Source organism: Drosophila takahashii, chromosome 2L (genome assembly GCF_030179915.1).
Source record: "Drosophila takahashii strain IR98-3 E-12201 chromosome 2L, DtakHiC1v2, whole genome shotgun sequence".
Lineage (NCBI taxonomy): Eukaryota > Metazoa > Arthropoda > Insecta > Diptera > Drosophilidae > Drosophila > Drosophila takahashii.
Genome location: NC_091678.1, coordinates 30,086,392 through 30,114,287, shown reverse-complemented (window position 1 = coordinate 30,114,287; position 27,896 = coordinate 30,086,392). Strand labels below are relative to the sequence as shown.

At 37.7% G+C, this 27,896-nt stretch overlaps 2 protein-coding genes across 8 annotated transcripts in view; one reads left to right on the top strand and one right to left on the bottom strand.

Annotated features, from left to right (window-relative positions):
• Nucleotides 1–27,896, top strand: part of DIP-epsilon (Dpr-interacting protein epsilon) — a 293,049-nt gene that overhangs the window by 233,580 nt on the left and 31,573 nt on the right. For 6 of the 7 annotated variants that reach the window (XM_070219387.1, XM_070219388.1, XM_070219383.1 and 3 more), the window contains one exon: nt 17,154–17,296. The exons of the other annotated variant lie outside the window; for it this stretch is intronic. In XM_070219387.1, the coding sequence (XP_070075488.1) occupies nt 17,154–17,296 (143 nt within the window). The remainder of the gene's footprint in view (nt 1–17,153; nt 17,297–27,896) is intronic. 7 annotated transcript variants of the gene reach the window in all.
• On the bottom strand, nt 14,262–16,576 carry Nepl5 (Neprilysin-like 5). Its single transcript, XM_017138426.3, has one exon. It carries the CDS (start codon nt 16,573–16,575, stop codon nt 14,527–14,529), a length of 2,049 nt encoding a protein of 682 aa, XP_016993915.1. The 5' UTR covers nt 16,576; the 3' UTR covers nt 14,262–14,526.

Below are 27,896 nucleotides of genomic sequence, written 5' to 3'. Positions count from 1 at the left end.
CTAACACCATTTCGTTCTGATATTGAGAACATTCAACTCGAAATGAGAACATTTGTGCTTACCCGGTTTTTGAACGAATGTTCTTGATTTGAGTGCAATGTTTTTGGTTTTTTTTCTCTGTGTAGCTACAGACTGGCACAAATAACGTCCTCAAAAGAGGGCAGCTCTCGCGACGAGATCACCTTGTATAGTTTCACCATGGGTGGTCCCGTGGGACTCGGGAATTTTGTCGCCAGCGGCTGTTGCGTTCGGGTTGGTGACGATCGAGTAGGTCAGCGTGGAGTTGTTGCTTTGTTGTTGTTTTAATGTTGTTGATAATGCGAGCTTCTCGGAAGCTGCATTTTGTTGTCGCTTTTATCTGTAGGAGATTTTTTTGTGATTGGTATTGCGGGCAGGAGGGTGAGGAAGCGTGGTGATCGCCGCAATTTGCGCAGAAAATGCGAGTGCAAGGGACGGGAAGGTGGGGAGCGAGATTGCTTGATACACAGGCGGCTGGGTTACCGAATTTTTTTCATGTGCTAATAACTGACATGACTTACAACTCATAGGGTTTGGAATATATTCCGTAACTCTATTTTTTTGGAAGAGGTCAAAAGTCAAAAGAATTTTGCATTTTGGGAGTGCCGGCGATCATTTTTGTGAATTTATAAATGATATGTTTTTTTTCTGAGTTCTTGGATGATCTATCCATAACAATATAATTATAGACCAAAAATGCGGTTAGTAGCAAATTCCACCCAGAACGGATTGACATAAAAATCAAGAATGATCACATTAATTACTAAAATAATTTGGAGCCGCGTAAGAGGTACTTTTTAGAACAGAAAACAACCTTAAAGAGCCCCAAAATTCTATTTGTTTTTTCTTTAATTCTTTATTTTGCCATTTCTATGTTATAAATGTTGTTAAAAAGGTTTAAAAATTTAATGTTCATAATCTTATGTTATACCCGCAAATTAACTGACTTTAAATTTTTTTGATATTCAGCATCCTTAACCAAGTCCCCAATATTTTCAAATTTGGCTAACCTAATGTGACGTGGCGCATGTATGTATGTCCTGCTGTCGCACTTTAAGTGTGACCGCGCAACGGGAAAATTTTCATTTAAAATGAAAATACCACAGTCATAACATGTTTAAAATGCGCGGTTAAAAAATCGATTATATCGCAAATCTTTTCTTTGCGCCGTAAACGTTAAATTTTAAAAATATCGGTAGACTTACAGAAATCCCATTAAGCTGAATTTTACAGTCGAAATATTCCTTAAAATTGTTTTTATTATACCCGTTACTCGTAGAGTAAAGTATATGTACTCTTGATCAGGGTCACTAGCCGAGGGTCACTATAGCCATGTCCGTCTGTCCGTCCGTCTGTCCGTCTGTCCGTCCGTATGAACGCTGAGATCTCGGAAACTAAAAAGCTAGAAGGTTGAGATTTCCCACACATATTCTTTGGCTTCCTACGCAGCGCAAGTTTTTTTTAGCCAAGCGCCACGCCCCCTCTAACGCCCACAATCGCCCACTAACGTTTTTAAAATGGGTCCTGCGCCCACATCTTTAAAGATTTCCGAGAAGTATAAATGCACTTTTGTTGTGTATATTTATACCTATCGAAATGAAGAAGACATTTTTCAAATCGGACCATTCAATAAAAAGTTATACGCAATCAAAAAAATTGTATATATCCATCTACCTCGCACTCCCTTTAGCCGTGCGACGGGTATTAGATAGTCGGGACAACAACCCGACTATAGCGTTCTCTCTTGTTTTTATAATGCAAAAAACTGATCAGCGAACTATTTATTAGTTTTCAAACATTGAGATAAAATAAAATACCTATATAAAAAACACAAAATTAGTTTTTCATAACCACAATCCCTATATATGTGCGTGTATGTGCATCGCAGCTGACTAAGAAAGTTAGATTCGCTTAAATTCAAATTAATGATAATACTGATTAGAGGCCTGCATGAATGTATTTATTTCAAAACTTACAGTACTGTACAGCTGTACACGGTACTCACATTTAGTGTACTCATACAATATTGTAGAGAGTACCCACTCTACCGATAGTAACTGAGTACACTATTTTAGAGTTGCAACACTTTTTTAATACTATGTGTACGCTTCTCAATCTGAACAATACTATGAGTGTCGCCTCAATTACTATTGTACAGTACTGTACTCTGAGTAAAAAAAAAAGTGCAAATTTGTATTGCAATAGCCCATCAGAAGACGAAGACTCCATAACTCAATCTAATCCACAAATCGATCCTGTTTTTGAAGACTACACTCAACCAATCCAAAGCAATAGCCTTCATAATACAATTAATGATGAAATCGAAACATATAAACACGTTAAAATCTCGTACAGTGACGACTTTAATGTCCTGCAATGGTGATTTAATAATAAGAAAACATTTCCATTATTATACAAACTAGGCCTACAAATCTTAGCGGTCCCAGCAAGTAGCGCTCCGTCGGAGAGGGCGTTTTCAATTGCAAAAAATCCAACTTCCGCAAAGCGTTCCAGAATTGCTTCGACTGAAGACATGGTCAACAAAATAATGTATTTAAACCAGGGACCGTAAATAATCATTATTTGAGATTTTTATCCCTGATTTAAACTCCAACATAGACAGCATTAATGAAAATGTTTTAAATAGCGATTAATAAATTCGTCAATATTTTATGACTAACGACACTTTGTCTCTTTCATTAGGTTTTAAGTGATTCTGCTAGTGGATAGATTACAATATTACAAAGAAATAAGCAAGCTTTAACATTTTATAAATTCAGTAGGCCTTGTAATTTTGGGTAAAGTTCATTCACTGTACAATGAGTTATTGTACACCAAAAACACTGTATTCACAATATACTGTACTGTGTCTGGAAAAGTGAGTACAGTATTTGGCAATACAGTCACAAGTACTGCATTCACTCATATTTAAAGTAATGAATACAGAAAAACTTATACAAGTTTTAAGAATGAGTGATTCATTTGTCAGTTTGAATGCATTCATGCAGACCTCTAATACTGATATCCTTTTGCATACAAAAAATTGCATTTACATTTCTACAACAGATCGAAGACATTTTTTGATAGATTTTTGTGTTTTAAAATGCAAAAAGCATTGAAAGTTTTAAAAAACAAGAATGAACGCTATAGTCGGGTTGGTGTCCCGACTAATAATCGTAACTCAGCTAAAGGGAGTGCGAGGGAGATAGATATATAAACAATTTTGATTGTGTATAACTTTTTAATGAATGGTCCGATTTGAAAAATGTCTTTTACATTTCGATAGGTATAAATATACACAACAAAAGTGCATTTATACTTCTCGGAAATCTTTAAAGATGTGGGCGCAGGACCCATTTTAAAATCGTTAGTGTTCGATTGTGGGCGTTAGAGGGGGCGTGGCGCTCGGCTAAAAAAAACTTGCGCTGCGTAGGAAGCCAAAGAATATGTGTGGGAAATCTCAAACTTCTAGCTTTTGTAGTTTCTGAGATCTCAGCGTTCATACGGACGGACAGACGGACATGGCTAGATCGACTCGGCTAGTGCCCTTCATCAAGAATATATATACGTTATGGGGTCGGAAACGCTTCCTTCTAGCTGTTACATTCTTTTGCACGAATACAATATACCCTTTTACTCTACGAGTAAAAAAAAACTAAATATTTTAATCAATTGATTCTCTTACCCTTTCTTACACGTGCCTCATATTGTTTAAACAAATGGAAATGTTTAAACAATTTGATTCCCGGCATCCCCTTCCACCTGCCATCCTTATCTTCTATTATTAATATAATTCTAATCAAGGTGAAAAATGAATAGAAACAAAAATAATGAAGCAAAATATCAATATTAAAATGCAGTAATATGGAATTGCTTTTCTTATTGCTGTTTTTTAAATTAGTTAAATACATATAGCAAAACATTGCTTCGCATAAATATTGGTTTCCCTTATAAGAGTTGTCTACTGAGAAGTAATCAATTGATTCTCTTACCCTTTCTTACACGTGCCTCATATTGTTTAAACAAATGGAAATGTTTAAACAATTTGATTCCCGGCATCCCCTTCCACCTGCCTTCCTTATCTTCTATTATTAATATAATTCTAATCAAGGTGAAAAATGAATAGAAACAAAAATAATGAAGCAAAATATCAATATTAAAATGCAGTAATTGGAATTGCTTTTCTTATTGCTGTTTTTTAAATTAGTTAAATACATATAGCAAAACATTGCTTCGCATAAATATTGGTTTCCCTTATAAGAGTTGTCTACTGAGAAGTAATAAATTGATTCTCTTACCCTTTCTTACACGTGCCTCATATTGTTTAAACAAATGGAAATGTTTAAACAATTTGATTCCCGGCATCCCCTTCCACCTGCCTTCCTTATCTTCTATTATTAATATAATTCTAATCAAGGTGAAAAATGAATAGAAACAAAAATAATGAAGCAAAATATCAATATTAAAATGCAGTAATATGGAATTGCTTTTCTTATTGCTGTTTTTTAAATTAGTTAAATACATATAGCAAAACATTGCTTCGCATAAATATTGGTTTCCCTTATGAGTCAAAATCTGCCAAGTGGGCCACCCCTGTTCCGAAGGTCCGATTTTCATCGAACTTTTTTACTTTTCCGGTTCACAACGAAAATATAAGAACTTCATTTGAACGGTTTTGCGAAATGTTGAGTTTTACCGGAGTTAGTCTATAAGCGGAGAAAAGATTTTACAATAACTTTTTTTCTTAATTTCCGTAAAAAATAAAAAGAAAGAAATTTTTAATTATAAAATAAAAAACAAATATAAATTTATGCTTAGTTTTCAATTTTAATTTCCGCAGGCGAAGCTGCGGGCGACCGACCCTGCTAGTATTGAATATAATTGTACTATTAGACTAATTGGATAATAAAAGTTACAACAACAAACTTTTGAAAGCACATGGCGGCAACACTACTACTATTTTGATCGCAGCTGTATACTTGTATGTTTTTTTGACGCCTAAAAACTAAAATTAGTTTCAGAAGTTTGCAACGCAGTGAAGGAGACGTTTCCGACCCAATAAAGCATAGATATTCTTGATCAGCATCACTAGACGAGTCGATCTAGCCATGTCCGTCTGTCCGTCTGTCTGTCCGTTTCTACGCAAACTAGTCTCTCAGTTTTGAAGCTATCGGCTTGAAACTTTCCCAAAAGTCTTCTTTCTATTGCAGGTAGTATATAATAGAGGTCTGCATGAATGCATTCAAATCGCCCTATGAATCATTCATGTTCCTTATGAATGAGTGCGAATGAGTGAAACTTCAATAGAATTTGAGTGAATTTGAATGAACACCTTAGACTCAGTCTCACATCATTCAAGCTATATCGCCCGAATGGGAATAAAACAAAATGACAGTTTTGACTGAGTTCATTCGAGTTAATTCTAAAATAAAAAATATCAAAGGACAGGGCTTGTAATGCATCTAAATATAACAAAATCATAAATTGATAATATTAAAGTAAAAAAAATTCAAAAAAAACATTTTTTTTAATTGTTAAAGATTTAGTTATATTGGCGTGTAAAAACATAATTTTGTTAATGCTGACCGCGTTAGTGGCAATTAAACAACGTTTTTCTGTTATTAAGTTTCGTGCTTCTGAAAACACTCTTTTGGATGCAGCACTACTACCTGGTATACACAAAATTTTGCAGCTTGTTTTGTACAAAAGAGGAAAAATATGCTTTTGGGAGTTCCACCATTCAAGGCAATTGAACTCTGGCGAGTAAATCACGTTTGTGTTTGAATAGCTTCTGATTTCACTCTCCACTTGATCTGCATTTCCAGCAATATCTGGAAAATCAATATATTCCACAAATTCGTCATCAATAGGAGAGATTGTATCTTCACATTCTTTTGAAATGTTACCAGAAATGTAAGTTGTCATTATGTCTTTGCAGTCGTTAATTATTGAGTCTTTATCTGTAGTAGAAAATTGTAGTAGTTTGTTGGTTGGTGGAAAAAGAAAAAGTGCTAGATTATGATATTTACTTAAATTTGGAATTACTGTTTCTAAAAGTTGGTTGTTCAAAGCGGATTTAAAAAGTTCAATAATTTTGCTATCATTTATGTCAGGAAGGCATGTTCTTTGTAGTTTTTTTATGTTTGGTACTAACTAAGTGCAAAGTTGGTCGTTTGCTGGCCTCTAGTTTTTTTGATACGCCCTCAAACACTTCCAAAAGGCTGGAAATTGCACTCAAATTGTTTACATTCAAGTTGTCGATTCTGTGAACTTCTTTTTTCTCCTTCAAGTGTTTTGAAATTCCAACCCAATTAACCTCTACCGATCTTACTAAGTAGAATACAGTGTTCCACCTAGTTGGACAGTAACTTTTTATGGAGAGTCCAAAAGAGGCGTTTGATCCAGACTTCTTGAAATATCTAACCAGCTTGCTACAGCTTGATACTATAGATGTCATTTCCGGTAAGATTTTGATTGCCTTCTCTATACTCTTATTAATCAAGTGGTTCACGCAATGAACTTTTTGATTGTCGCGACATGCTGCAATCATGTTGGACCCACGATCTGAGATAATAACTGGACTGTCATGGTCGAGGTTGCATTCGAATTGTTCCAATATGTTCTTAATTTCCGCTCGAATATTTTTGCCTTTTTTTTAAGTTAAATTATTAAAAAAAAAACGAATGCTTTATTTAAGCGTTTGCATACCTGTGCAGGAATCTCCTTTCATGGATTTCATTGCCATAAGGCGATCTACTAGAAGTCCTTCCTTTATATAGTTCACCGTGCAAGATAAGTATGAGCATTTTAAGAAGTTGTCGGTCCAAATGTCGCAAGTCAACGAATAACCGAAACATTTGTATTTCAAAATTTCCTTCTTGATTGGGCCAACATGCAATTGAAACATCTTGGAAATGTTTCGCGATATTGTTGTAGGATGAGGCAACAGCTTGTTAACATCTACGTTGGCACCAAACGTGGCACCGACTTCTATAAGAAATTTAGCGAAGTCCTTCAACCCAGAGTCCTGAACAATTTTAAAGGAGCGGCAGTTCTCTATAGTCCATTTCGTCATTAGCGCAGTAGCCTTCTGTTTGGTTTCTTGGCTTACATCGACTTGGGAAACGTTAGCTGTGGTCTGTGATACTCGTGTGTAACACTTGTGTTTTACTAAGTTGGATATGCTTGCTCCAAACTTAAAAACACTTTTGCAAATGTTGCAGGCGACAACGCCATGGACTTCTTCTTTTTTTCCGTTTATAATATTTGAAAACAAGTCCCACACCTTGCTTCTTCCTCTCTTCTTACTCAAGGTATACACTCCATCGAGAAGTTTCTGCTTTGTTTCTGAAAGCTCTTCAGTGGGTAAGACCTAACAGACCACATTATTTTAAAACTCTGATAAAATTAATAATAGAAAGAAACAAATAAACTTACAGGATTGTTCATTTTTGCTATTAATAACTCGAATAACTAGAATGATTCGAATGTTATTGACATGCCTACCTTGTCGTTTTATATTAAGCAATATTTCAGTATAATTCATCTGAATTGAATGTCGAAAATTGTCAAACTCAGTATCATTCAAATTCACTCGCTTTTATTTGACTGTGGGATGTCACTCAATTTATTCATGATAATTCGAATTAATTCAAATATATTCAACTTTCGAATGTATTTAAGCAGACCTCTAGTATATAAGTCGGAACCGAACGGATCGGACAACTATATTTTATAGCTTCCATAGGAAGGATCGAAAAACAAGAAAGGAAGCTAGCTTCGGCAAGCCGGAGCTTATATACCCTTGCAGATCATTCTATTAATTTACAAATCGCAAAAATGTTAAATTTCTTATTATTTCACATTAATTATACCCGTTACTCGTAGAGTAAAAGGGTATACTAGATTCGTGCAAAAGTATGTAACAGGCAGAAGGAAGCGTTTCCGACCCTATAAACTATATATATTCTTGATCAGGATCACTAGCCGAGTCGATCTAGCCATGTCCGTCTGTCCGTCTGTCCGTCTGTCTGTCTGTCCGTCTGTCCGTATGAACGCTGAGATCTCGGAAACTATAAAAGCTAGAAGATTGACACTTTGCATGCAGATTCTAGGAGTTCCTACGCAGCGCAAGTTTGTTTCAAAAGAGTGCCACGCCCCCTCTAACGCCCACAATCCCTTATATACGATTTTAAAAATTTCAATATTTCGGAAAAGTAAAAATGCAGTTTTATGGTGTTTATCAATACCTATCGAAATGTAGAAGAAATTTTTCAAATCGGTCCATTCGTTAAAAAGTTATGCGTGATCAACGTTTTCTATCTCTATCTCCATCTCCCTCGCACTCCCTTTACCTGAGTAACGGGTATCTGATAGTCGGGGCACCCGACTATAACGTTCTCTCTTGTTTTTCGATCGTTTCTATCACAGCTATATGATATAGTAGTTCGATCTTTTAAAAATTAAAATCGAAATTCGGAAATATTTCTAAATAGTCATATCCCAGAGTAGAAGGGAATGTAATAAAACCAACAAAGATATAATTTTTTTCCCATTAATTTCCATTTAATTTTTCGACCGTTCCTATGGCAGCTATATGATATAGTGATCCGATTTAAATAACAAAAAAACCGAAATTCAGAAATATATAAAAAAATATATTCCCAAGAGTAGAAGGTAAAATTTCAAAACACCGGAGCTAGAATTTTTTTACGTTTTTTTTTTTGATCCTTCCTATGGGAGCTATAAGATATAGTTGGCCGATCCGGTTGGTTCCGACTTATATACTACCTGCAATAGAAAAAAGACTTTTGGGAAAGTTTTATCCCGATAGCCCAAAAACTGAGAGACTAGTTTGCGTAGAAAAAGACAGACGGGCAGACGGACGGACAGACGGACATGGCTAGATCGACTCGTCTTGTGATGCTGATCAAGAATATATATACTTTATAGGGTCGGAAAAGTCTCCTTCACTGCGTTGCAAACTTCTGACTGAAATCATAATACCCTCTGCAAGGGTATAAAAAAGGTTAAAAAATGCTAGCTTCGGTGTTTTTTGAAATATTACCTTCTACTCTCGGAGATGTTATTTTTTTAATATTCTGAATTTCGAATTTAATATTTAAAAAATAGCTTCCATTGCACTATTGGTAAAAATCCCAATTTTGGTGCATATCTATTTTCATAATTTATTTTTATGAATGGACCATACTAATCGATTCTTGACATCTTCATTTGAAGAAAAACCGCCTGCATTTATACTTCTCGGAAATCTTTAAAGATTTGGGCGCAGGACCTATTTTAAAATCGTTAGTGGGCGATTGTGGGCGTTAGAGGGGGCGTGGCGCTCGGCTAAAATAAACTTGCGCTGCGTAGGAAGCCAAAGAATATGTGTGGGAAATCTCAACCTTCTAGCTTTTGTAGTTTCTGAGATCTCAGCGTTCATACAGACAGACAGACGGACAGACGGACAGACGGACATGGCTAGATCGACTCGGCTAGTGCCCCTGATCAAGAATATATATACTTTATGGGGTCGGAAACGCTTCCTTCTAGCTGTTACATACTTTTGCACGAATCTAATATACTCTTTTACTCTACGAGTAACGGGTATAATTAGCTTACTTTTTTGCTTTTATGTGTCTTGCTGTCCAACTGTGAACTGTCTTATATGTGTATCTTTATAGATTCGAACTAGCGATTGAGTTTGTGTTTGTGGAGTATAACTTCTTAATGGCACAGAGTTGCAAAGAAGTAAAACAAAGGAATTAACCACAAAAGTGTCCTTGTTGCCATAGAATTAACAATTTTTGCTCCTTTTTGGTAAATGTGCGTTTATCTTGCCACATATGCGTTCACCATGTATAGGACTAATTACTTTTGGTTCCCTATGAAGCCACATCATAATTGAAAACAAGAGAGAACGCTATAGTCGGGTGCCCCGACTATCAGATACCCGTTACTCAGCTAAAGGGAGTGCGAAAGAGATGGAGAAAAACTTTGATCCGGCGTAACTTTTTAACGAATGGTCCGATTTAAAAAATTTCTTCTACATTTCGATAGGTATTGATAAACACAATAAAACTGCATTTTTACTTTTCCAAAATATTGAAATTTTTAAAATCGTATACAAGCGATTGTGGGCGTTAGAGGGGGCGTGGCACCCTTTTGAAACAAACTTGTGCTGCATAGGAACTCCTAGAATCTGCATGCAAAATGTCAATCTTCTAGCTTTTATAGTTTCCGAGATCTCAGCGTTCATACAGACAGACAGACGGACAGACGGACATGGCTAGATCGACTCGGCTAGTGATCCCGATCAAGAATATATATAGTTTATAGGGTCGGAAACGCTTCCTTCTACCTGTTACATACTTTTGCACGAATCTAATATACCCTTTTACTCTACGAGTAACGGGTATAAATACATTGCTCCTTTTGACTCCTTAGCAGAAAGTGCATCAGAAGCTAGACACAAACTTTGTTTGTGGTTAAGTTAGATTACATTTTCAAAAAGGATCATATAGAAGAGACGTGTAATTATTTAATTTCGAAAAGAGTAACAAAATTGGTTGACCACTCTTGAAGATATATCCCAAAGAAAAATGAAGATTTTCTTAAATTAAAGATACCGGAAATACCAGAGCTGATGGAGTATAGGCGTAGTGGCAAATTATGCTTAGAAAATACTCATTTATCAAAATAAAATGGTGGCAAGCCTGTTGGTAAAATTGAACAACAAAGATAGTTACGTAACTATTAAAATAGTTACGTGTATTTTGTTTTTGCTTTGGGTTTGTGTCTTTGCCAATTGTGTGTATTTTGTTGTTGTGACTATTTACTATGACTATTTACTTAGAAGAATTGACAATTTTGCTGGTTGGGGCCTGTTTGACAATTATTACAGTTGATTTTACCAAGTTTTTTTTTTGTGTGTAACAAACAAATTTTCAATATAATATCTTTTAAACCTGAGTGTTTGCACCAAAAACGGGTTTTTTGCCCACAGTGCATAGGAACGATCGGAAAACTAAAAGAAGAGTAATAGGAAATAAATTCTAGCTTCTTTGGTTTTTATTATATTTTCTCTAGGATATGACTCTTTTTAAATATTTCCGAATTCGAATTTTAATTTGATCAAAATCAGACGACTATATCATAAAGCTGCCATAGCATAGTAGTCGCCGCCATAGGCCAAAAATCAAAAAATTGATTTTGAGATATTCCAGCGAAAACCAGTTTTACGACCAGCTGATTGTCCAAACTTTTACTACACAATAGTTTTTTTTTGGAATTAATAACGGGATTTTCCAACAATGGAATGAAAAGAGCGATGACGTGCTTACTTACTTGCTATTAGTCAACAGTGCAGTGCAATGCAGTGAATTAAAAAAATTGTAATAAAATATAAAGCACGGTTTAACCGAATTCGAATATAATAGATATTGTTCATAACGGTATTTACTTTGTTTTTACAGATACATGTATAAATAACTTGCGCTGTGTTTTCTGTAAAGAAGTGGTAAAACGTGCGTCTTATTTAGTTCGTAAATGTTCTGCACACAACAAAATTTGCTTGGTAAAATTGACCAACAAAGATAGTTACGTAACTATTAAAATAGTTACGTGTATTTTGTTTTGCTTTGGGTTTGTGTCTTTGCTAATTGTGTGTATTTTGTTGTTGTGAAATGACAATTTACTTAGTAGAATTGACAATTTTGCTGGTTGGGGCCTGTTTGACAATTATTACAGTTGATTTTACCAAGTTTTTTTCTTGTGTGTGCATTACAATGATAAGGTAATGTTTTAAGTGCTTTTTCCCCGCGTTTCCCCAAATGATGTTTATATCCTGTTATTAATTAATATTTCAAGATTATAAAAATGTTTTGTCCAGCTGCCGAAAGGTGCCGATGCACTTGTGCCATTAAAAAATGCAACCTAACCTCATTTATTGTAGCAGGTCTATCTAGGAGGAAGCACGTTTTGTCTGTGTTTGTTGTTTTTGTAGCTTGTTTTTGCTGTTTCTCTTGTTGCTTTTTGTTATGTGTTTTTTGATTAGAAAGCTTTATAAAGGAGCCGCTTAATCAAAAACTATCGATATTTAATAATTCGACTGCAAGTACAGATTTATTTAACAGATTGATTTTAAGTTCTGATCCATTTATTAATGGACAAAAAAACGTAGTTATAAACTCTTTAAGAGTCAACTATTTCGTTACTTGATCAAACAATTTAAAAATGATATTAAATCGTATCATTGTTCGTTTTGTTTTTTATACCCTTGCAGAGGGTATTATGATTTCAGTCAGAAGTTTGCAACGCAGTGAAGGAGACGTTTCCGACCCAATAAAGTATATATATTCTTGATCAGCATCACTAGACGAGTCGATCTAGCCATGTCCGTCTGTCCGTCCGCCTGTCCGTCCGCCTGTCCGTCCGCCTGTCCGTCCGCCTGTCCGTCCGTCTGTCCGTCCGTTTCTACGCAAACTAGTCTCTCAGTTTTCAAGCTATCGGGATAAAACTTTCCCAAAAGTCTTCTTTCTATTGCAGGTAGTATATAAGTCGGAACGAGCCGGATCGGACAACTATATCATATAGCTCTCAGAGGAACAACCGGAGAAAAAAATGTAAAAAAATTATATCTTGGGTGTTTTTGCACCTATAACATCCTACTTTTGGAAATGCCATTTTTTATCTAATTCTGAATTTCGAAAAAAATGTTTTCAAAATCGGACGACTATATCATATAGCTGCCATAGGAACGATCGGAAAATTAATGGGAATATAATAGGAAATAAATTATTGCTTCGTTGGTTTTTATTGTATTCTCTTCTACTCTAGGATATAACTCTTTTCAAATATTTTCGAATTTTGATTTTAATTTTATCAAAATCGAACTACTATATCATATAGCTGCCATTAAAACGAACGCAAAATTAATGAGAAATAATAGGAAAATTAATATTTTTGCGATTTGTAAATTAATAGGAATTATCTGCAAGGGTATATAAGTTTCGGCTGGCCGAAGCTAGCTTCCTTTCTTGTTTATAATTTTTTTGGTGTGGGTGGAGTTCAGTAATTACTCCCACATTGTTATATTGTAGTTCTAAGTTTGTAAATAACGTACGGAAACAAACCAGCTTGTTAATATTACAAAAATTGAATTTTTAATTGCCCTCTCATGTAAACGCAACCACTGAAAAAATCGTTCCTATGGAAGCTATAGGATATAGTGGTACAATCTGGCCAATTTTTGTAACATATATTTATAATATTTACCTAGATTTTTTTAAAAAATTTCATAGCGATTGCACATCTAGAAGTATTTATGGCCGCAGCTCCATACAAGCCCGACCACAGCGCATAGGAACGATCGAAAAATTAATGGCAAATTAATTGGAAACAAATTATAGCTCCGTTGGTTTTTATTATATTTTCTTCTTCTCTAGGATATGATTTTTTTTTAATATTTCGGAATTTCGAAATGAATTTAACTAAAATCGGACAACTATATTATATAGCTGTCATAGGAAAGAATAGAAAAATTAATGTCAAAACAATACGAAATTTAACATTTTTGCGATTTGTAAGTTTATAGGAATCATCTGCAAGGGTATATAAGCTTCGGTTTGCCGAAGCTAGCTTCCTTTCTTGTTTTCTTTGTCAAAGTACCTTTCGCTGCAGGTGTCCCTTTTATTTTTCATATGACTGTAAATAAATGCAATAGAATAGGAAAAACGCATTACAAAAAGACGTGTTTTTATTTTATTTACCCTACTGGGGCTATTAAGTTTTAAAATTATTTTTTGCAACCCCTATTAAGGCATTCCCTTTAATATTGCAACCCCTATAAAGGAATACCCTTTAATATTGCAAAGGGTACATTGAATATATTGCGAGTTACAGTTCGGCAACTTTGAAAATGTAAAACTGTTTAACCAATTACGGCATCTATTATGGTTTTTCCCATGAGACAGCCTATGCATTCGGCTGTTTTATTTGCACAAAAAAGGAGCATATAAGGGAAATTATATTATGTTGGGGGGAAATCCGACAATGTTAACGAATTCACTTCCGAGTGAAAACTGGAATAGTCCGGAATATCTTAAAATCAAAGTCGCAATGTTTCTTCTTACTTCACGAAGGTTTTTTTCTTATATTAAGCGCAACATTTACAATGAAAAGTCCTTTAATAAAAAAGTTTTTTCATAAAATATACAAGTTTTAAAACGAATGAAACGAAGTTACCGAAATGCGCACAGCGGGACTTTAATATTTAGATAAAAGCTGGGTAACTATGGCATGGAAAGCAATTGCTATACTTACATCGCTATGCTATGACTACATTTTTAACGAAAAATAATCACTGTCTTTACCGTATTTGCTTAATTACGTTTACCTTAAATTTTTTAATACTTCAACTCTATTGTGGCTTATCGTGATATACTCGGTAATGTGAGATTTAATATATTAATTATTTGATATTGCAAGAAAGACCAAGAAGGACCATTACCACAAGCGGCATCGCTGACTGGCCTTCATCTTGGCCTTTTTATCGCAGCCAAATTCAATAGAAAATTCCTCAAAGTTGGCCAGCGTCTGCATCACACGCAATTCAGTGGCGGCGTGCTTCAAATGAGCCTCCGACTTTGACCGATGGCCGAGTACAGGTGTTCGACTACAGAAGAACTGGGCGAAGCTTAAAAAGAATATTTGCCGCTGGGTAAATTGAGGCATTAGCGGATCGCGGAGGTCTTTGTCAGCGCCCACATCAAAGAAGGTCTCATACGAAATTTGGAAAGCCACGAAATCGGCTAGTTTCTCGTCAGTCCAGTTTGAACCGGTGGCCATATGTTGCTGCAGGCAGTCGAGACCCTTTCGGAAATGCTTGCTCGCCCCGATTTCCTCCACTGGACCCATTATGTTTCCCAGGGCATCATAGTCCATTCCCGACATGTCAAAGCCATGGGCCAGTTCATGAGACAACGCGAATCCCAATACGGCATGCTTCTGCAGGGCGCTGATGTTTGTATGCCACACGGGCAACTGGAGCAGACCGTGGGGCACCAGTACCAGGTTGCGGGGCCTAACATACAGGGGCGACGAGTTACTGGCCTCCCAGCTTTCCGCCAAGTAGCTGACGTTGCTGTCCGTGGAGTTTGTGGAGTTCATGAAGAGCAGATTGTGATTCGCCTCTACTCGTTGGCGTAGTAGAACTAGCTGATTTTCGTAGAAGGAATGGCCATTCAGGTCAACATGGAGCAGGTATTGCCCCAAGTTGTCCGCTACCTCCGGCTGGAAAAAGCCTATCTGCAGATGCGCTGCGCGCAGCTTCTGCAGCAGGATGTGCAAAAGGGGAGGCGATAGTCTGAGACGGTTTTCAGCCAGGATTTGACCAAAGCGCGCCTTAAGGCGCTGAAACAGAGAGCGCACGTTGGACTCGGAGTCAGGATCGGAAAACTGCTGACCAACTATCCAACTACTGGCCAGAGGCATAGCCCTTCTGAGGCTGGCCACGCACTCACTCCGCGAGATATCTGCGGGACCCTGTTGCTTGAGAAAGGCCAACCACTTAAGCATAATATAGCTGCACACTGTGTCCGGATCTTCGGCAGCCAACAGGTCGGTAAGGGCCCTCAGGTAAGGAATGTTCTCGATAATTAGTGTGGAGAGCAGATCCAACTCGGAATCGATCCGCACTTGGCGCATAAAAGACAACCATCGGAGCTGAGGCAGATACGTGTCTAGATAGCCCAGTTGCATTTCTCGAGGCCCGAGCTCGTCGTCTTCCAGCTCCTGCAGGCGGTGCACTTTTCTTTCAAAATCGTGTACCAGGCGGGCCAAGGCGTTTGCCGTGCGTTTTGTTTGCCCGATGTCCAGGAGCAGCTCGATGATGGCGCCCTCACCCATGGGCAGCGTTTCCTGGCGACTCGGTTTGTTTACGTAGATGCAGTAGATGCGCGAGTCGTCCCATCGCGGCAAGACATCCTCCCTCAGCAGCACCCCGTTTAGTCCGTGCAAACGCAGTCGTCCCAAAGTCGTTATCCAATCGAACTTTTCTGGACGCCATCCTCGACCCACAGAAGGCCATTGGGTGCAGTTACTTGGCGGCATTATCTGCAGATACTTTTTTAAGTTATACGGCCTAAGGCGTTTGCAAGAACGGTAGTAGAGGCGCATCTGCTCCAAAATCGTGGACTCCAAATCGGAGGAACTCTCGTTTTTGCGCCTCAGCACGAGTTCCAGTTTCCGGTTCACGGAGTGGTCGATCAGTTCTAAGGTGTCGCTCGGCAGCAGCTGCCCTTGGTACGAAGCTCTGTTCTTGACCCATTCGCTTTCGCGCAGAGAGTGCTGCTCCTGCTGCTGGATCTGCCAGTTGCCGCAGGCATACTGATAGAAATTCTCGCAGGGACGCGTCTTTGGGTCCATGTAGCTCTGCAGTTGTTCTGCCATCATTTTCTGGATGCTTTGGGGGGAGTTGGTCAGGCGACAGGCAGTGGGCGTGGTTCGCCATGCCAGTGAAAAAATAAGCCAGGCCACTAAGCTTAGCTTGAGCATGATCTTTTCGACTGTGACAAATTGTAACTGGACAGACTACGATTCGCACGAATCAGATCGCCCGGAGAATGTGGACTAGAGCTGGCCATAGCATGTCAGTCATCATCGTGGAAGGAGCAATGAATTACTGGCATTTGTACGCACGAACTATTTTTTTTACCTATTCACTTTTATAACCTTGGTCAGTTTCTTGTCCCTTTTGGTTAACTTAAATAAAACAAAATAACAATAGTACGCTAAGAAAACACATTTGATATTTTTTTGACTATTAACAAATAACATCAAATTGTGAAATATTGTTACAAATTTTTTAGAGTACCCAAAAATATTTAATTGTTTAAAATTCTGGAAGTCCAAAGCAGATTGACATTTTTAGGTAAAGTTCGGACTGACAGTACATGGATCCACTGTACTCTGCTCCCCAAGTCGCACTTTTAGACATAAGTGTTCGCTTATCAGTTTCACCTTGGCCTTGATTCCCGATCCGCTTGATTTGCTTGTTGCGGCTGACCCACAACGAGCACAATTGCTGTCATTGAACTTGCCTCATGCTGATGCCTCGGACTCTCTACTTTCAGAACCGAAACGATTCCAGGCCACCCGACGTACAAAGCTTCCATGCGACTGACGATTACTAATGTTCAGAGCAGCGATTACGGCAACTACAAGTGCGTTGCCAAAAATCCTCGCGGAGACATGGACGGAAACATAAAGCTCTACAGTAAGTGTCTGATTAAACGCTAAACAAATATTAAACAAGAAAGAAAGCTAGCTACGGCCGGAGCTTATATACCCTCGCAGATCATTCCTATTAACTTACAAATCGCAAAAAATGTTAAATTTTGTATTGTTTTGACATTAATTTTTCTGTCCTTCCTTTTTTGTTAAATTTCGAAAAAAAACATATCCTAGAGTAGAAGAAAATACAATAAAAATCAACGGAGATAGAATTTGTTTCCAATTAATTTTTCGATCCTTCCTATGGCAGCTATATGATATAGTCGTCCGATTTTGATCAAATTAAAATTGAAATTCGGAAATATTTAAAAAGACTCATATCCTAGAGAAGAAGAAAATACAATAAAAGCCAAAGAAGCTAGAATTTATTTCCTATTACTTTTCCATTAATTTTCCGATCGTTCCTATGGCAGCTATATGATATAGTCGTCCGATTTTTTAAATATTTTATTCAAAATTCAGAAATATTTAAAAAATAACATCCCCAAGAGGTGAAGGTAATATTTCGGAAAACAGCGAAGCTAGAATTTTTAGATTTTTTTTCCGATTCTTCCTATAGGAGCTATAAGATATAGTTTTCCGATCCGGTCGCTTCCGACTTATATACTACCTGCAATAGAAAGAACCCTCTGCAAGGGTATAATGACACCGGCTAGTGGCTCTTTGACACCAAAAAGGGTAAAATTAATATTTTCAAAAGTATTAAAGTCACACTAGAATAGGGTCAACTTGATGAAATTCGGATCAGAGACTTTTTATACTCTTGCAGAGGGTATTATGATTTTAGTCAGAAGTTTGAAACGCAGTGAAAGACGTTTCCGACCACATAAAGTATATATATTCTTGATCAGCATCACTAGCCGAGTAAATATAGCCATGTCCGTCTGTCCGTCCGTCTGTCCGTCCGTATGAACGCTGAGATCTCGGAAACTACAAAAGCTAGAAAGTTGGGAGTACCCAACTTGCTTCCTACGCACGTTTATTTCAGCCGAGCGTGACGCCCCTATAACGCCCACAATCGCCCACTAACGATTTTAAAATGTGTCTGGCGCCCACACCTTTAAAGATTTCCGAGAAGTATAAATGCAATTTTGTTGTGTATACTTATACCTATACATTTTTCAAATCGGATTATTCATTAAAAAGTTATGCGCAATCAAAATTTTATATATCCATCTCCCTCGCACTCCCTTTAGCTCAGTGACGGGTATTAGATAGTCGGGACACCCACCCGACTATAGCGTTCTCTCTTGTTCACTTTAAATTCAAGCTAGTAGGAAATATACACCTTACTAACAGGGACCGTAAAAAATAATTTTTTTTTTGAGTAAGAAATTCCTTTCTATTCTCAACTTCGATCTGTGGTGAAAATATCTAAGGGTTAGCATCCTTTTTCTTGATCCTTTCGATTTCTTGTTCTGCAGTCGAGAAAAGCAACTGTTCCTAATGTTCGAACAGATACGCCGAACCAATTTAGTGGCTGTGCTTCAGACAAAATTTTAATTATAATTTTCAGCAGTCATTACTTGGACGGAAAACACCAACTAAATTAAACGTTCTGCGGATCGGTTTACCAATAAATCACATTGACAACGTAACGCCGTCCCTTAAATGGAAGAATGTCAGCATTAAACTGACAATAGATCCACATAGTGATCCGGTAAGACAGCCTATGAGACGTATTCCTGTCGCGTTGGCAGGGAAAGTCAATGAAAAGTTGGAGGAAGCTCGCAAGCTGGATATCATTGAACCAGCAAATGGATACAGTCCTTGGATATCACCGATAGTCATTGCGTTCAAGGAAAACGGCGACATTCGTCTGTGCTTGGATAGGCGGCAGGCCGACCGGCCTATTCGTAGAGAAAATTACCCGTTGCCCACTTTCGAATCCTTTATGACGGAATTAAAAAGTGTCAAATTGTTTTCCCAACTGGACCTAAAAGATGGATACCATCAACTAGAGCTAGAGGAATCAAGTAGGAAGATTACAACTCATGTGACAATGTAATGAATTATAACGACGATATAATAGTGTTTGGAAGTAACGAGAAAGAGCACGATGAAGCTGTCAGGAAGGTGCGCGATGTTCTTAGAGAATCCAAAGTATTTGGAAGACGAACAAAATTAAGTTCCTGGGTCATATCTTAACAGACGAAGGAAGTGAAGTAGATCCTGAGAAAATAATAGCTACTGGTTTGTTCCGTGCTCTCAGAAACAAAGAAGAGACGCATAGTTTCCTGGGTTTGGTCACCTACGTTGAAAAGTTCATTCCTGACCTTGCGGATCTAACTGAACCGTTACGTGAGTTGTTAAAGAAGGATCAAAGATCCGTTTGGGGACCAACTGAAGAGCACGGGTTTCAAAAGCTAAAATCGTCGTTAACTAAGATTCTGAGATTAATAGCTGACGCAAGCACCGTTTCTTTGGAGGCAGTATTGATGCAATTGAAAAATGATGTCGAACCAAATATAATCGCTTTTGCCAGTCGAGTCTTGACCGATATAGAGAAACGGGCAGTGAAGAGATATTATTTTTACTAAATGGGACTCAAGTTTGAACTTGTGACTGATCATAAGCCACTAGAAGCGATTTTTAAGCCTACGTCACAACCTCCAGCTCGTATCGAGAGATGGCTTTTACGGCTTTAGACGTATCAGTTTAAAGTAATATATATATCGGGCAAGGAAAATATCGCTGATTGTCTATCCCCATTGTGCGAGAGAGCATCTTTCACATCTTACAATCTTAAGGCCGAGCACCTCATACTTCGAAGTATTGAGAACAATGCCCTAACACTGATAGCTATATCTGAAAATTGCTGAAAAGAGGGCTCAGGACCAGGAAATTGTTGACGCGAATATGTGCCTTGAACAGGCTTCTTGGCATTCCGTTATATCTAATTAACTATACCCATTCCGACATGAGCTGTCAACGATTGGTACAATTTCTAGGACCACTTCCGAATAATAAATATATATTAGTTTTAATAGATTACTACTCGAGGTAAATGGAGTTTAAGTTTATGCGCCCAATCACATCACAATCGCTAACTGAAGCCAGACGAGAAACATTAGTTACCTTAAAAAGGATCCCAAAACAAACGAGCTACCTGTCGACACCAAAAAGGTGTCTTTTCCCGATCCTGACGTGGACCAAGTCTCAGATCCCGCATCGCCCAAGCAGCTAACCCCTGGAAGGATGGATGAACATAACCCGGACGGATTGAAGCTAAAGCTCGTGAGGAAGGAAGGGATGTGGGAACCAGCATCACTATGCTAATCTAAGACGCGAATTAATTATTAATATAATATAATTATTATATATTATAATTATTATTATTAATAATATAATATAATTATTCTTATCGACACGATAAGAAGAGACGACTACATTTATTTGTAATTTTTGTCGTGGCGTCATACGTAAGATTCGACGAGTTCGTCACATTACCCTACACTCAAAAATTATTTTTCTTAAATATAGAAAAAACAAGAGAGAACGCTATAGTCGGGTTCGTGTCCCGACTATCTAATACCCGTCACTCGGCTAAAGGGAGTGCGAGGGAGATGGATTTATAACATTTTTTTGATTGCGTATAACTTTTTAATGAATGGTCCGATTTGAAAAATGTCTTCTACATTTGGATAGGTATAAATATGCACAACAAAATTGCATTTATTCTAATTAATTAATTAATCTTTAAAGGTGTGGGCGCCGGACACATTTTAAAATCGTTAGTGGGCGACTGTGCGCGCTAGAGGGGGCATGGCACTCGGCTGAAATAAACTTGCGCTGCGTAGGAAGCCCAAGAATATGTGTGGAAAATCTCAACCTACTAGCTTTTGTAGTTTCCGAGATCTCAGCGTTCATACAGACAGACAGACGGACATGGCTAGATCGACTCGGCTAACGCTTCCTTCTAGCTGTTACATACTTTTGCACGAATCTAATATACCCTTTTACTTTACAAGTAACGGGTATAACAAGAGGGAACGCTATAATCGAGTGCCTCGACTATTAGATACCCGTTACTCAGCTAAACAACTTAATATAAATATGCCTTCTTGTATGTTTTTCGCCGCTCGAATTAGCTCCCGATTTTTATGTTAAAATCGGTACCCAGGGAACAACACGGGAGGCCGTTGATTTGGAAACCAAAATAAAATTTGGGGACCTACGAGTCGACTTGAGTCGCCAAACTTTATTTAAGTTTGGAATCTCCATGTTCCCCAAAATTTTGTTTATCCGGAAAGCATACTTATGTACTTACTACTAATACTTATTTGATTTAAATTTATTAAAAAAACTGTGAATGCAACTATTTAATTTTTTTGGGTTTTTTGTTTAATTTAAATATATAGGGGAGTGTAGGGTAAGGTGACGAACGATTCGTTTTTTGAATATAACTTTTGTAAAAATCAATATTTTTCAAAAGTGTAAACGCAGAAAGTTGCTTACATCTACTGAGCATATCCCTGTAAAATTCGAAATTCGAAATTCCAATGCAGCTAAATCCCACAGCGTTTGGCGTGAACCCTACTTTTTTTGCACTTTCAAAAGTTGTAGGGTAATGTGACGAACGATTTGTTCTTTAATGTAACTTCTCCAAAAATCAATATTTTTTAAAAGTGTAAAAGCAGAAAGTTGCTTACATTTACTGAGCATATTTCTAAAAAAATTTGGCTTCGAAATTTCAACGTAGCCAAATCCCACAGCGTTTGGTGTAAACCATCCTTTTTACAAACAAAAAAATACATTTTTTTATATATTATTTACGGAAAGGTTATTTTCGATACGGAAAAGAAAAAAGTAATAAGATAATACCCAAACTTACCAAAAAAAAATGGTCAAAGTGCAAATTTTTTTTAAAATTAAATTAAACTGACGTCACTATTAAAAGCAACAATAAATCTGCAGCAGTAAATGTTATCTGGTACTATTATATTTTTTTACAAATAATCAACAACAACAGTTAAAATTCTTGAATAAAAAAAGTTCGTCACAATACCCTACAAAAAGTTCGTCACGATACCCTACAAGGTAGACTTGGAGCAAAATCGGTGTCACTCTCAAACGGCGCAAAAGAAAAAAGCGCGAGGTACCAAAAACTGTTGATAAAGATCTCATGTATACGTGCATATATTTGCCTGATTTTATTTTCCAATCATCTTTGCTCTGGCACTGCTAAAACACAAGTAAATTGAATGGGTTTGCTAGTTTGCGCACCACATTTTTAGCGAAAATTACCTCACGAACAAATTACGGGACTTCTTATTAATATTACTGTAAATACATTGTCGACACGATAAGGGGAGACGACTACATTTATTTGGAATTTTTGTCGTGACGTCATATATGAGATTCGACGAGTTCGTCACATTACCCTACTCGTCAAATTACCCTACACTCCCCTACATACTATAAAAAAATTGTGCATGCAACTATTTCATTTTTTTGGGTTTTTTTGTTTAATTTAAATATATAAATACTATAAATATAATATATGGGCACTTCCATATTGTCGCTCGGGACGTTTGCACACCTTTAAAGTTGAAAAAAATTGGAAAAAAATGGTTTTTAATTTTAATAATGGGCTTTTCTTTTCACTCTTCCCAAGTTCTATTTGTGTAAAAATCTTGATTTTGTACCATTTTTAGTTTTTAAGATATTGTTAAAAAACTGACGTATTCGCTGGGACAAAAATAGAAGGGGATTTCGGGGAAGTTCATTCAACAACAGAATTTAGCGAATTCTGATGAAATATTTGAATGTGATTTTTTTAGAATGTTGTTCAAACATGTCGCTATGAAATAGTTTTGGTTTCAAACACATTCGCTCGGGACATGTCGCTCGGGACATTTTTTCCGACTGTTTTGTAAAGTGGATTTCTTTACCTCTGTTCCTCAATTGCCGGATGTTTTGCTTTTAGCTTAATAGTTTAACATGTAAATGAAGCATTCAGTACAAAAAAATGTCACATATTAGCATTCCTAATGGATAAATTAACAACTGAAGACAGGTCCAAAAAATAACAAAAAAATAGCCAAAAACTGATTTTTGTGTATATTGGTGGCGTTTGTCATAAAAATATGTCAAACTATACTCCGAATTTTTAGTTAAGCTCAGAATCAAACTATTTAGAAAATAACATCGGGGTAAAATCATGTGGAAATCTGTTTTATTCAAGTTCCAAGGTTTTTGGCTTGGTGGACCTTTTGGTGGAAGTGCCCATATACAATTTTCCCTTCCTATTTAGCCTCCCTAACGCTAACTAATATACCACTGTGGTAGCTATATGTAGTCTCAAATGTGCGCACAGTGGCCCTATTATCGAAAATATTTGAAAACGCTCAATCAATATGCGTATTGCAATTGGTTGTCTGCTAAAAAATCGAAAACTCTCCTACAGCAGGCAGAGATGGAGTGAAGGCATAAATTGAAATCTCCTAACACCAAACTATTACTATTTAAAAATGTGTGCTGCTGAAATAAATCCTTAAACTCTGTTTCAAACTTTAACAACGGTTAGGTCAGACTTTTATCCCTAAAGACCGGTACCTAAGGATGGCAAACTCGAACACTGGAGAGGCTGAATTTGAGGAATTAGCCAGAAAGCGACCACTTGAACAAAGACTAACATTCTCAAAGAGTTCGTTTCGAACGAATACGACAATGCCTCTTTTTGGTCGAGCTCCGCTAGCTACTGACTGGCAATCTAGTCGCACTGCTGTGGCGAAGCCAGGAATGTCGTTTGCTTCATTTGAGTATGTGGAAGCCTCAACGAAGCACAGAATAGAAGACTTAAGCATTAGCTGATCGAAACATACATCGCTAATGAGGCAGTGCAAGCTTTCCATATTATGGAAAAGACATGAAGGTTCGGACTATTGAGTAAACAATCGAAATGTGTACTCAGTAACTTAGCGGAACGCAGTTCTCGAAGGTCTTCCTCGGAAGCCGATCTCTGAGCGGATCTTGGGGGACGAAATTTCCAATAACAAAGAGACCTGCTGCTCTTGTGGCTCTGCTACAGGCTACGTACAGCGCAGCTCTCGGCATGCTAGGTCAAGTGTTAACCACCACTTTGCTGTACGTAGCGCCTTGACTTTTGTGAATAGTTATTATTATATTATATTATATTATTATTATTCGGTCAATGGTTGTGGCCTGGTCAGAATTAATCTGAAAGCTTAATTCTAAAAACTGTATCCAAAAAATATTCGGAGAGTTGGACGAATTGAAACCTATCCCCCTAAGGACACCAGTGGCGCCGTTTACGAGAAGCAATTCTACCTGTTCATCTCTCCATGGAGAATATAGCATAACTAATGCTCTAAAATAGTTGGGCCTATCAGAATTAATATTAAAGGGGCTATACTTAATGATACTCGGCTGGTTTCTTTTCCTAATAAATCCACTACCATCGCGAAGTTTGAAATGCTCCTAAGAACTCATTTTCTTCTTCAGACTCATTATTACTATTTTTCCCTTGTCGAGCTCTACCGCAGGTTTTAGAATACTCATAATTTGCAGCAAAATCGGCTAAACACAGGCCGTCATGGGAATCTGGTCTTTGTTCGTATCTGTCCAGCAAACCTTTCTGAAAGATGAAGATGAAGATAAACTTGTGACCGAGATACTGTAGCTTTTGACGAATGCTTGAATTGCCTCTTCGAATGTCATTAGCTGCTTCGCGCATTAACTTCGAAATACCCCTTTGGGACTTGTTAATGTAATTAATTATGTAGCTACAGCACGCAAAAGGCTCCAAAATTAACTGGATATCCATATTTGCCCTTTGCATTGAAAGAATGTGTTTATTATAAGCGTTAACTTGAATTTCTGCAAATGTTCTCTTCAGAAAAATCTGTGTTTTTTTCAAAGTAGACCTAATAGCATATATATAGTCCTCGTAACTGAGGCTAACCTCAGTGTTAGAAGAAAATTTTCGAATATGCTAAGATGGCTAATCAAATCCTCGGATTGATCGCGAAGTAAAAGACTGCGAATTTTCTGATAGTTTTCGTGATGAAGAGACAAATTGGGAGTTTCTTCGGGAAGTGGCTTCAATATTTCCGTGCAGGGCATTGGGGGGTATGGAATACCGAAACGACAAACGGGTTGTCCGCGCACCTTTTTAAGACACGAATGCCCGTGCTTATGCTTTTGGTATTCAATGTACGGAGCCAAATCTGTGTTGGTAACATCCACAGTTACAAACTGATCAATGAAGGCTATTACAGTAGGAATAGATTCCTCACAGTTGAAGTCCACTTCCGGGGCGTCTTTCAGCCAAAACATGCCGTGAATGTGAGGGGAACCTCTCTGTTGAAACTCAACTTAAGTAACAAAGTTACCTCCAAAGAAATAAATGCTTGGGAACGCCAATTCTTCGAAATCGACATCGAGAATCACGTCGAGAGGCTTTTGGCTCACCAGGAGCCATTGTGATTCTCGGAATTCCTACATTGTGTGCCTGGTTATTCTCAAGCAGAGTTTCCTGTCCTCCAGGATTTAGCTCTTCGGCTTCTTCATTCTCATCGGAATTTCCCGCCTCCAAGTTTACATCCTCCTGCTGGATGGCTAGTTGTCCCTCTACAAAAGCTAAGTCCGCTTGAGAAGCTACGAAATGAACAGTTTCGGATGTGAAATCAGAGATCCACTGCTCGTTAACTGACTCATTGTGCTTTCTGTAAAGCTATTTACTAACTAAGTACCTGATGGCGTCAGCAATTTTGGAAGGCCTAATGGTCTCTGCCATGAAATCATGTCCGTACTCCATTCTTCGCTTGAGGTGGAGCTGTACAACCTCTGCCTCGTGGAAAGCTCGTGGAAGGGACGTCACGATGTTGCTAACCGGAATGGGGGCATTTACAACAGCTCCTTTGATTGCACTCTGACGCTCATGCCCTATCGACTTAATTATCATAAATGGCAGGCGAGGTGAAATCAGTCGCTCCTCCAAGGAGTAAGCCCCCTCAGGGAATGAGGAATTTCTGGGAAGTCTAGGCCGTTGGAAATGGCACCTTTGGGCTTTCTTCCGGCTTTTATATTGACGTGGCAAGTTCCACCGAACTTAAAGGATTCCCCAGTGAAAACAAGTTGGCTTGCATTCTGGTAAATCTCTTCCTTAAACTCGCAATTCTCTTTCAAAAAGGCTCTAGAAAGCTTACGCATTTGCTTGGGGAACCACAATCCCTTGCAGCAAAAGCAAATCTGATCGGTGCCAAGCTTTACTAATTCATTGAATTTGGCTATGTGAGCATCCAATCCAATAGATAAATCAAGTCGAATCTCCTGATTTCGGTTTGCATTCAGAAGGTTTTCTGCATCCCTATTGCCACTGAGGCTTCTATACTGACTAACTCTCTGACTAATATTTCTAATGGCATCGATAGTTGCTTGTCGAGCAGCTATAAGAGCACTTCGTCGAGCCAGTGTATTTCTCGCCTGCTACGATCCCTAAGACTTCTAGCCCTAGCTCTCCTATTCCTATCCTGCGCTCTTAGCAATAAGCGATCCTGAGTTGATCTTGCCTGCGCTCGTTTCAGGGTATTTGCTTCTGGCTCACCCGCACGATACGTAGCATCCAACCGCCTGAGAGAACGCCGCCGAGTATCGGCTGCCTGTTCACCCGGAATTCAGGATCCAAACGCCTTTCCGAACGGTCAGCAGTATTTCGGACCTGCTCTGCACTCAAAATAAAATTAACCCTAATGTCAAGAAAATCGCCCTACCTTTGTCTTCAAGACAAGCTCGCCCTAAATTTTAGGGTAAAATTTTTCTATATTTTTGATTTTTTTTCGAGGTGCGTTTTCTAAAATTTAGGGTAATTTTACTAAATTTAAGGGTAAAATTTTCTTATAAGTAGGAAATTTTCCTAAAAAATAGAAATAAAAAAACACGTTCAATCAATTTATTTTTTTATATACGTTTATATTATGTACTCCTCCCTATGTACGTATGCAGGCGTTGTGTGTCTTGCATATTGTGAATGTTAAAGGTTATGTATTTATTATTATGTATTTGCGCTAGGATTTCTTATGTAACCAAAGCCAAATGTGGTTGTAAATGTGCACTACGGGACTGCGGGGGAATTTGGGAATGTATAAATTATGATTAGTTAATATTTTATCTTCATGAAAAAAACTTACATTTTTACTTGTCCGTCGTGAGAATCGAACCCGGGTCTCCCGCGCGAGGAGCGAATGGCCTACATACTGGGCCATTGTAGCACTTAAACTTGCTGAGCATTTTATGTAAAGGGTGAAGTGGACAACACATTTGAATACTAATTGCATAATTTTGACCATTCGCGTTTTACTTATTTACATACGTATATACATATGTAGGGGAGTGTAGGGTAATTTGACGAGTAGGGTAATGTGACGAACTCGTCGAATCTCATATATGACGTCACGACAAAAATTCCAAGTAAATGTAGTCGTCTCCCCTTATCGTGTCGACAATGTATTTACAGTAATATTAATAAGAAGTCCCGTAATTTGTTCGTGAGGTAATTTTCGCTAAAAATGTGGTGCGCAAACTAGCCAACCCATTCAATTTACTTGTGTTTCAGCAGT

Coding starts and splice junctions, on each gene's coding strand:
- Nepl5 (XM_017138426.3), bottom strand. CDS start 16,575: ATGCTCAAGCTAAGCTTAGTGGCCTGGCTTATTTTTTCACTGGCATGG.